At 35.7% G+C, this 10,190-nt stretch overlaps 1 protein-coding gene across 2 annotated transcripts in view; it reads left to right on the top strand.

The window, feature by feature from the left end:
- Window positions 1-3,999: 3,999 nt before the first annotated feature.
- LOC149776984 (GTPase Era, mitochondrial-like) overlaps window positions 4,000-10,190 on the top strand; it is a 48,177-nt gene continuing 41,986 nt past the window's right edge. The window contains exons 1-2 of one of the 2 annotated variants that reach the window (XM_089941719.1): window positions 4,000-4,108; window positions 8,427-8,597. In XM_089941719.1, coding sequence (XP_089797845.1) covers window positions 4,093-4,108; window positions 8,427-8,597 — 187 coding nt within the window. In that variant the 5' untranslated portion in view covers window positions 4,000-4,092. Of the gene's footprint in view, window positions 4,109-4,373; window positions 5,395-8,426; window positions 8,598-10,190 lie in introns of those variants that run through there. The other variant, XM_089941720.1, reaches the window with a different exon arrangement.

The following is a 10,190-nucleotide window of genomic DNA, read 5'->3' as shown; positions in this document are numbered from 1 at the left end:
CAGTGGAGGATGTGCAACATTGCAGAACAGATTAAATCGCTGTTTCTCTTATATACAATATACAGATTTGTCAAAGATGTTTTATGACTTTTCGAACGCATATTCAGGTCATATTAGCAAATTAATCAATTTACAAATAATCATGGCGCAGCAACGATGAAACTTGACAAATGTTATGAGTAAAAGCCTGAAAAGTCATTATTTGATATTGTGAAGGAAAAAAATAAAGTCGCTGACGTTGACTGGTCCACTTAACACCTATTACGAAACAAATGAATTTTGCGACGACGACGACGACGATGATGATGATTGATGATGATGATGATGATGATGATAATGACATTGAAACAACAACGAATATAGTAGCCTTCTGAGTGAAGATCATCTAGGATAAACCAATCAGAGAGAGAGATGTTTTCATGTCTTAATATATAAAAACACTAATGGCTCTCAAACGTATACAGAACAATGATTTTATCTTTCCTGATGAAGAATATGTGGAAATGATAGAAGACCGTAAGGAAAATGACGGCATTTTTTTTTTAAGAATTATTTCGATGTAAAAATACGGAACACACAGAGTCAATACTCGAGGACGTTACACGAATCTTTGCCGGTTAGAAGTTTCAAAACAAATACTATAATGCATTTAGAATTCTTGAATGATAGCGCAGTATAGATGGTGTTGTTTTGAGTTGATGTAAGGCATGATTACAAATACGATTCATATGCAGTAATTTTACCTAAGTTTTATTTGCCAATGAAAATCGTGTTGATTCAAAACTGCGGAGGATGCCACGTAATAAAATATCCTGCATGTGAGACAATAACTTGCCTTGTAACATTACCATTTATGGTCTAGAACATTTATTATTAATGAATGATATCCTAACAACTACCAGCCAATAAAGGCTAACGTGCATAAACTTCTGTCTATGTTAGATACATAGCTGAGAGGTTAGATAAACAATATTTCCATTTAAAGAATACAACTCTTATATAAATTATTAAATGGCACTGGACGCAATCAATGCAAAGGTATTTGCCTTGGAAGACGTGAACTATGTTGCAGAAATTGTCCTTGCCAATTGTATAACTGAGTAATACGAGACATTTTGTACCCCTGTATACCGCGGTATTTCTGAACATACAATCTGTTAGTGGCTGTACTTCTAAGATAGAGCCATATACAACAGTAGCCTGTAAATATTAAGAACACTAATGTTGCTCAATTCTGTGTATTTTTTTGTACTTCGTCGGCAAAAATTTAAGTAATACTTCCACAGTAATCATTATCTATTCAACCGTTGGATTGAGAAAAAAAAAAAAATCGAGGTCAGTTTCACTGTATTTCTTTTTACACAATATCAAGAACCCCTTCCTGGCGAATCCAGCTTTTCTTTTTTTTTAAATCATGTTAGCTCCTATAAAAAATTATATTTCCAGTGACGTAGTCGTAAAGGAATTTTGATATCGCTGTTAATCCTTTCGATAGTTGCATGGAAGAAATTCTTCTATTAGTTACTATCCTAGTATTAATTCCAAACATGGTTAATACTATAAATGAAAAATAACTTCTGAAGCGTAGTTTATTTTGAAACTATGTAACAATTTTATTATATTTGCAGATAACATCAGTTTCAGTAATCGAACTTATTCTGTCTTGTCAATAACTGAAATATCGTAATTGAAGTTCACTCAAAATATAACATACTCTTGAATAATACCAAAATCACAAATCAATGCACATCGAGTCATAAGTTACGTTATCTCTATCTGATTTAATCTATTTTTAACTACAACGATTGTAGCACTAAATGCAAGACAAGTTATATCCATATTCCGAATAAGTTTTTCATTTCTCGTTCATTTGATTCTTTTACTTAATTCATGAATACTACCTTGTATAATACCAATAACCAGAACTTTAGAATCATGTTTCAAACACTCAGTTCAAGTGTTTCTTCAGTGTCATCATTTGCTCTCGTAAGTCTTATATTTTATTCATGTACATTTCGAGGTTTTAAAATATGTCTTCTGCTTTCCCTAATGTTTCAGCACGTGCATGCAGAGGACAGGTTCTAGACATTCACAACATTCACATGTAAAGGGAACTGGTCCATAGTTAGTTGCGAGATGTCGTATTTCCCTTTCTAGCCCCTGACGTTGGCATTCTTCCGTGCATTGGACAGAGTGCCTTATAATATTAACTTCCGTGCATTGGGCAGAGTGCCTTATAATATTAACTTCCGTGCATTGGGCAGAGTGCCTTAGGATATTGACTTTCGGGCATTGGGCAGAGTGCCTTAGGATATTGACTTCCAAGTAATAAGAGTGAGAGCTGTTGCCAATGTGCTGAACAATTTTTGAAGACTCTGTCAGGGATTCCTTCAGACTCTTCAGCTTTGACCACCTGAATAACTAAATGCAACTTGACTGAGCAGTCTGCAGTGATTTCCAATGCTGGACGCTGATGACCTGCTGTAGGAATTTTAAAAAAATACGGGCTGTTGCTTTTGTGGAGATGGGATGGAACTGTTGCTTGAAGATTTCTACTGCGATATTGCTGTCAGTGTAAATACTTCATTAGTGTTTGATTGGTTTTATTCCTGTATGATCTTATTTTCTGGATCTTTTGTATTTCCAAAATGGTTTAGTATTCTTTTATTTCTAATTAATTTCATGATGTTGTTCTACGTAGTTCAGTACTTCCTTCCTGAGTTCTTTCAGTACGGTTTTCTTACTCTTCCGTTAATTATGCCATTTTACCCCTTTTGATATAAGACTTTGTTTCTTTTTTTATTATTATAATTTTATTATTATAGTTCTTCTCCATCAAGGAGAGATTAAATTCTACAGATATTATATGAGATGACATCATCATGTTCAGTACTTTATTAAACGGAAACTTTCTCACACGGATTCTACATTTTAATGATGTTACTTCTGTCTTTATATTTGTTCAAGTCAACTAATTTATAAATGAAAACGTTCCTGGATTTGGTCTTCTTATCAATTGGATGAATATCTGCATCAACAATTATCGTATCCTGGTCTGACATTCCTGTAATGGTCTGACAATGTTTAACGAGCGATGAGCTATTTGTAACGTGGAGATTTAGTCTGTTGTTAAGCTTTGTTGGGGATTTTCTTTATCCGAGTTAGCAAATCTTTATTTGTGATACCAAGTACTGTATGACGTCTTTGGTTTCTGAGGATCCTGGTTTGGTGCAATATTTTTCCAAGGCAAAACCTGGTAAGTTCTATCTCCTGCTATGATAACATTCTTAGAAATGATGTTCTTTGGGAGTTTTGACAGTGAGTTTCCTAGTTCTTCAGTCTTCTGCAGTCCAGAGCGCATATCTTTTAATCTCTTCAGCTTCAACCCAGATTATCTCACAGTTAGCATCCATCTGTGGTTCCCTGTTACGTATACTCACTGCTACAAACTATGCTACACGACTTATTTGGAGAACCAGATTTTACTAGTTAGAGGCATATGATACTGGCGTCACCGTTTTGTCCGGACACCAGTAAAGATGAATGAACATTGGATTAAGAAATTGATAAAAGCAAAATAAAAACATCCCCCAACCCAACCCCCAACCCAAATAACAAAAATAACAAGCAAACAAACGAAAAATATTAGCTGTGGTTGGTGAAATATGTAAGAATTGTAGTTTCTCTCAAATTTAAAAAGTTGAATCTCTTGGCAACACGTGAAATTAAGTTAATTTATATATTTATCTTGTTTATTAGTTTTTAAATAATGATCATACCATTAGTAAAAAATCTCATGTTTCTTACGGGAGAACTTTGTTCTTATTTAGTCCCGGCAGAGTTATCTCTCTTAAATGTGACAAGTATTCTACATGATTATGTCCTCGTTAAATTGTAAAGCTAATATTGCTCTCTATGACAGTGTGTGATGTACACTGTAAAGTAGGACAGAATTTATTTTTATATCATGAAATATTAGCATTAAAAAGCCATGTAAGGCTATTGGGTAACTTGATATTTATATCTACTTGCAATGTAAGGGAAATAATTCAATTACGTCTCTTCAACGAAGGTACACAAGACTTGAGAAGCATGTTGACTGTCAGATGTAAGACTCTTTCAGTTAAAAATTCACATCAGAGCAAGTCTTGAATAACTCCATCGTTGAAATGATATTGGTCATATTTTTTTGGTGCATGATGAGGTTATAAAATGTTAGCTTATGAGAAATATGCGCCGAATCGTTGAACCTATTAAGTAACATATTTTCGATGCATATGTGTTCTCTATATTGCATATACATCTAATTATAGTCCTATAATGTAAGACATCGACCTTGATATTTATGTTTTGGGGGTCGAGCATAAGATAAATGTCAGTTTCGATGTCTTATATTTTATGAGTACATCTGGTTATAGATTGATATCTGCAAATGTTTCTTACGCAGATTAAAAAAACAATAAATCGTTTATATTGTAGACGAATAATTTCGTTGATTTTAGGCGCAACGCTTCACAACAGGTGAAAATCGACTTGGAGATGGAGGCGGGAAGACAAAATTATGGTATCACGGTACCAATTGTCTTTCAACAGACCTGGGGTGGAATAATGTAACAACCCAGCTGATACTTAATCTTCACCAAAGCGGAGGAACACCTCAACAACATATGGTCCCACTGGAATTAGAACTGGCTTGCCCATGAGAACTTTGGTCATTAGTTGTCAGTCTTTAAAGGGGCCAGGAAAAAGGGACTGCTTAGCAATATGACCTCCTCTACCAAAGCCACCACTGTTATTGGTATGGAATCATGTTAGGCATCAACATAAATTCATCTGAAGTATTTCCAGCAAACTTCAGGTCCTACTGCAAAGGTCGTACAGAAGGATCCCATGGAGCGGTGCATGTTTCCTAGTATCAGAACTTAAGGCAGATGATAACAAGGTTAAAGGAGCATAAGCCTTATACAAACCTCAATCCTTAACCTAACCAAACTACCTACACCAACTTCACTCATGCCTAACAAGAATCCTACAAAGAGTCCATGTATGGCTAGGAGGAGACTTCATCCTGGCAGATATTGACTGGGAGAATGACTGTCCACTGCCACAAGGCAGAAACAATGCCCAAAGCCACCAGCTACTAAATATAAAAAAGGACCAATTCCTGGAAGAGGTTGAGGATGCAGCAACGTGTGTAACTGAATTTAATTAAAATCTGCTTGACCTGTTCTTCATAAACAACAAAACACTAATCAACACGTGTGATATCATACCAGGAATTGCTGAAGATGAATCAGTTTATATATAGACCAGCCTATGACCATTGAAATTGAAGAAAGCAGCTCGTAAAGTTTTCCAATACAGGAATGCAAACTATGTCCTATGACCAGAGAGGTGAATTATTGAAATTGTTACAAGTCATTCACATGTGAAAGTGATAACCTTTCTACAAATGACACATGGAAACTTTCTGAGGAGAACATCAAATGGTCATTTCATGTGGGTTTGAATCTCAGGCTCTGCCAATATGTGTACGTGAGAGAGGGGGGCCCCGAGTGGCCGAGTGGTCTAAAGTGCTCACTGTTCCGGATCACTGCCATCTCACCTCTGAGTCTGTCTGCGTGGGTTCGAGTTCAAAGCACGGCTAGCGTGGGAACGTGGAAAAGCCTTCCAGTAGCTTCTCGTGGGTCGGTGGGTTTTCCAGGGTTCTTCTCCACCAGTTATACTGGCCGCCATGTATCGCCTATCTTGTGCTGAAAAATGGCGTTAAACCCTAGAACAACAACAAAGTGAGAGAGTTTCCCAGTAGCTTGTGCTTATTTAGTGGTTTTTGTGGTTTCCTGGGTTCTTTTTGTACCACCAACTCTGGCTGCCATGTATAGCATATCTTGTGTTGAAACATGGCATTAAACCCACAAAGACCAAAAACCAAACCTGCCCATGAAAATCATATAGTGATGTAAGTCATTGTGTTGCAATATGTATCAATACATACAGGTAGCAAGCAGACCATTTTGAAAGCTCCTGTGATACTAACTCCATCGGCATAATTTACAAAACGTGTATGTTTTATTACAATAAATAACATGTTCTGCCAGGTGTGTTTCTTCATATTTTGGGCAAAACAATAGGTATTGTATGTATATAGCCAGGTAAGAGACAGGTTTATGCTTCTTAAAGGTACATAGTGACCTATTTTCACAGACTGATCATGTCAACTAGGGATGAAATGATTTGCCACTGAATGAGTAATTTTTGCATGTCAATACACATATTGATATAAAATGTTAAGAAACAATACAAAATGATACTTATTAAAATTACCTGATTCTTAAACAGTCATGAATAATTATTTGTCATGGCAGTTGTTTTGTGTTTGCATGATGTACAGTGTCAGGGATTCAGTTGTTACTGTGTTTGCATGATGTACAAGGTCAGGGATTCAGTTGTTACTGTGTTTGCATGATGTACAAGGTCAGGGATTCAGTTGTTACTGTGTTTACATGATGTACAGTGTCAGGGATTCAGTTGTTACTGTGTTTGCATGATGTACAAGGTCAGGGATTCAGTTGTTACTGTGTTTGCATGATGTACAAGGTCAGGGATTCAGTTGTTACTGTGTTTGCATGATGTACAAGGTCAGGGATTCAGTTGTTACTGTGTTTGCATGATGTACAGTGTCAGAGATTCAGTTGTTACTGTGTTTGCATGATGTACAAGGTCGGGGATTCACTTGTTACTGTGTTTGCATGATGTACAAGGTCAGGGATTCAGTTGTTACTGTGTTTGCATGATGTACAGTGTCAGGGATTCAGTTGTTACTGTGTTTGCATGATGTACAAGGTCAGGGATTCAGTTGTTACTGTGTTTGCATGATGTACAGTGTCAGGGATTCAGTTGTTACTGTGTTTGCATGATGTACAGTGTCAGGGATTCAGTTGTTTTGAGTTTGCATGATGTACAGTGTAAGGGATTCAGTTGTTACTGTGTTTGCATGATGTACAGTGTTAGGGATTCAGTTGTTTTGTGTTTGCATGATGTACAGTGTCAGGGATTCAGTTGTTACTGTGTTTGCATGATGTACAAGGTCAGGAATTAAGTTGTTTTGTGTTTGCATGATGTACAAGGTCAGGGATTCAGTTGTTTTGTGTTTGCATGATGTACAAGGTCAGTTGTTACTGTCTCCACTTGTGAACCTAGACCTGATTTAGATTTTTCTTGCTTGAGCAAACTTTACCATTTCTTCTGTTTTTTAACACAGTAATGCCTTCCAAAATTAATTGCAGACCAGAAATTAGTTAGTTTTTTTGGGACATCATGCTACATGTTTGCAGCCTGATGCCTCAGTGTTAGACATTACTATAAACTGCCAAACTGCAGATATCATAGTGATATGACTGGAAAATTGTTAAATCTACATTAAAAATCCAAATCACACAACACACACACAATCACACCTATTAACCTGGCATGATGGATGCATATAACACTATCCTAAAATTAGCTTGACACTGATTTATAGGTGTCCATGTTAAGAGTTCAGATTGAAATAATTTGCTGTATGTCAGAAAGGGCTAACAGCATATGTAAAAGGTAGGCCCATCATGGCACATTGTATAAGAATGTTAAGATAAAAAATAAAAAGATTTCAACAGCATATGTTGTTTACTTGTTGTAATTGATTACTAGTTGATATGGGGGGAAAACGTGTCAAGCGTTCTGATTGGGTGGTATCTACCCCATTTTGATGACTTGTCATTTTTTGTCCAATCATGGAATGAATACAAGTATGCACGAAAGAGGTTTAGCATAAACTGATTACATTTCAATATTCACTCTGAATAGATTTACAAATTTAGATGTATGTACAGCCCAAGTCCAAGTCTAGAAATAACTAGGAAAATAAAGATTGTATGCAATTTACATGGTTAAACTTTCGTTGTATACACTCTGTATTACATAAAACATTGTGTTTAAACACAGGATCAATTGTCAGCTCGAAGGACTGACATTTTGACCTCATTAATGGGTCTTGTGACAAACGCACTTGGCAAGGGGTAATTTTTAAACATTGCATGCTTATGGGATTCTCATTCCTAGCCTGCTGAAATTCTGCTTCCTTCCATCTCACCCAGTTCTTCTTAAGAACTTTTAAAATTTTAACTTTTCTATAAATGGGCTAATACAATAAAATAAAAAAAAGACAATCCTTTTATATTTAAATTGTGTCGAGAAGATCTATATAATACTCACTAGTAATATATATTTCATACAATATATATATTTTTTTTTTTTTATTAACCCCGTAATAGGTTGACAAATGGGTCGCGGAACCATCCCAAGGTCACCTTACAATCAAACAACCTTACAATGTATATTTCATACTATGTTTTATTACAAATATTTTATATCTGGCTCTAATATAGCTTTGACCTGGTGTAGACGGCTGCAAGTATTTGAGAAGTGGCATGGGGTGTATTGGTCAGCAATGGTCAGTGGCTGTAAGCAGTGCAGCAGAGGTAAACACAATGATCAACCAAAGTTTGAGCCCATACGCACCAATGAGGACATTGAGAGAGCCATTGGAAAAATGCCAGGTAATATACTCATCTTATTATATCATTGGTGCAGGGGTAGAAAAAATTCCATTGCTTGCAATAACCAAACATTAATTTTGGGAAATTGTTTTTCCCAGTGTGAATGCCCAAAAATGTTTAAAATTTTCAGCTTAAAAGTTAAATGGATTTTTTTGTTGTTTCTGTGGCAAACATTTGGTCTTCAGATTGTCCCTCTTGGTACCTTTTACAGGGTGCCTGGATTATTCCTATATTATTCTGTAATTCAGTGTTGGGCGATTTCTGTCTATAAGAAGCCACACTAATCCTTGTGTGTGGGCTACTCATTATCTGAGTAAGTAATCACTGTCCATACCACTAGCCCCAAACGAAGCAAGACTAGCAAATTTTGGTCTTTTGTCAACACACCAACCTATGATCATAGTATTATGTTTCATCTTTAAACAGACTGAATGCCTGTTAGCTAGTAGTCACAGGTGCGTGGTATTACTTCTGTACTGGTTTGCTGTGGTATTTTTTTCCTGTGGTAATTTTTCACTGTATTGGTACTTCAGAATCTCTACTTTTATGGAATTTACAGAAATTCCTGAGTAATCATTTTTTTTATGAATTTAATGATCTTAACAGCATGCTTTCAATTTTCATGACAAAATTTGTGTAATTATTTTTGTTCTTACAAAACAGTTATATTACTTTTTAATATTATAGATATATTGATGATTTTTTAAAAAGAATTTTAGCAGAGCATTTTTTTGTTTGAATTTTATGTAATTTCTTAATGCACTAAATATGTTTTCATTTGTTGAGTAAGTGTGTTTTATGTTTACTGGCCGTCTCTGATAAGTATCTTTTCTGGCTGTTGACATCCCACTGAAAGTTTCCATGCCCATTATATTGATAGTGTAGCTAGTGGATTATATGCTTGAGGATCAAAATTTTTTTTATCAACAAACTCTAGTGCCACTGTCATAGGATGTCATATATTGTAAACTTAATCATTAAGTTACAGTTTTACATCATAACTTATGCAACAATTAACATTAAATTCATTTACTATAAGACCATTTAATTTTTGGGGCGTGGGGTGTAGGCAGTCTTTCTTAGATGAGATTTTTGTTTTCTTTTATCTTAAGATAATCAAACAAAGTTTCAAATAATAAAAAGGATATAATATTGTGTAATTTTGCTGTAATCAGAGCAAGATATTTTTTCCAGCTGTTGACAGATGGAAATTTGAAAATACGTCAGTCTCATGCTCCAGAACATTAAATTGTGGTATTAATATAACTGTGGTCTACTGTGGTACATATTGCTGTATGTTCAGAAATATCCTGAATACTGTGGTAACAATTTTTGTGGTGCCCAGCTCTACTAGCAGTACACTTTTCCATTAATCAGTGGAAGAAGTGGACATTGGATTCCAACTCTTAATACTGTCGTACTATTACCAGCTGTCCAGCCATCACTGGCTGTCCCAATATTGCCAACCATGAGCCAACACCGGCAGTCCATCTGTCCAAGCATGGGGACCTTTATGTTGAACTGGTCTGGCCAGATAGTTAATACGAGGATCTTAGTGATAGATCCATCCGTCTAGCCATGCATCCTTTCATT

Source organism: Sinohyriopsis cumingii, chromosome 18, assembly GCF_028554795.1.
Source record: "Sinohyriopsis cumingii isolate HCF-2022 chromosome 18, ASM2855479v2, whole genome shotgun sequence".
In the NCBI taxonomy this organism is placed as follows: domain Eukaryota; kingdom Metazoa; phylum Mollusca; class Bivalvia; order Unionida; family Unionidae; genus Sinohyriopsis; species Sinohyriopsis cumingii.
Note: the sequence above shows the minus strand (reverse complement) of the source record. Positions and strands in the feature narration are given on the sequence as shown.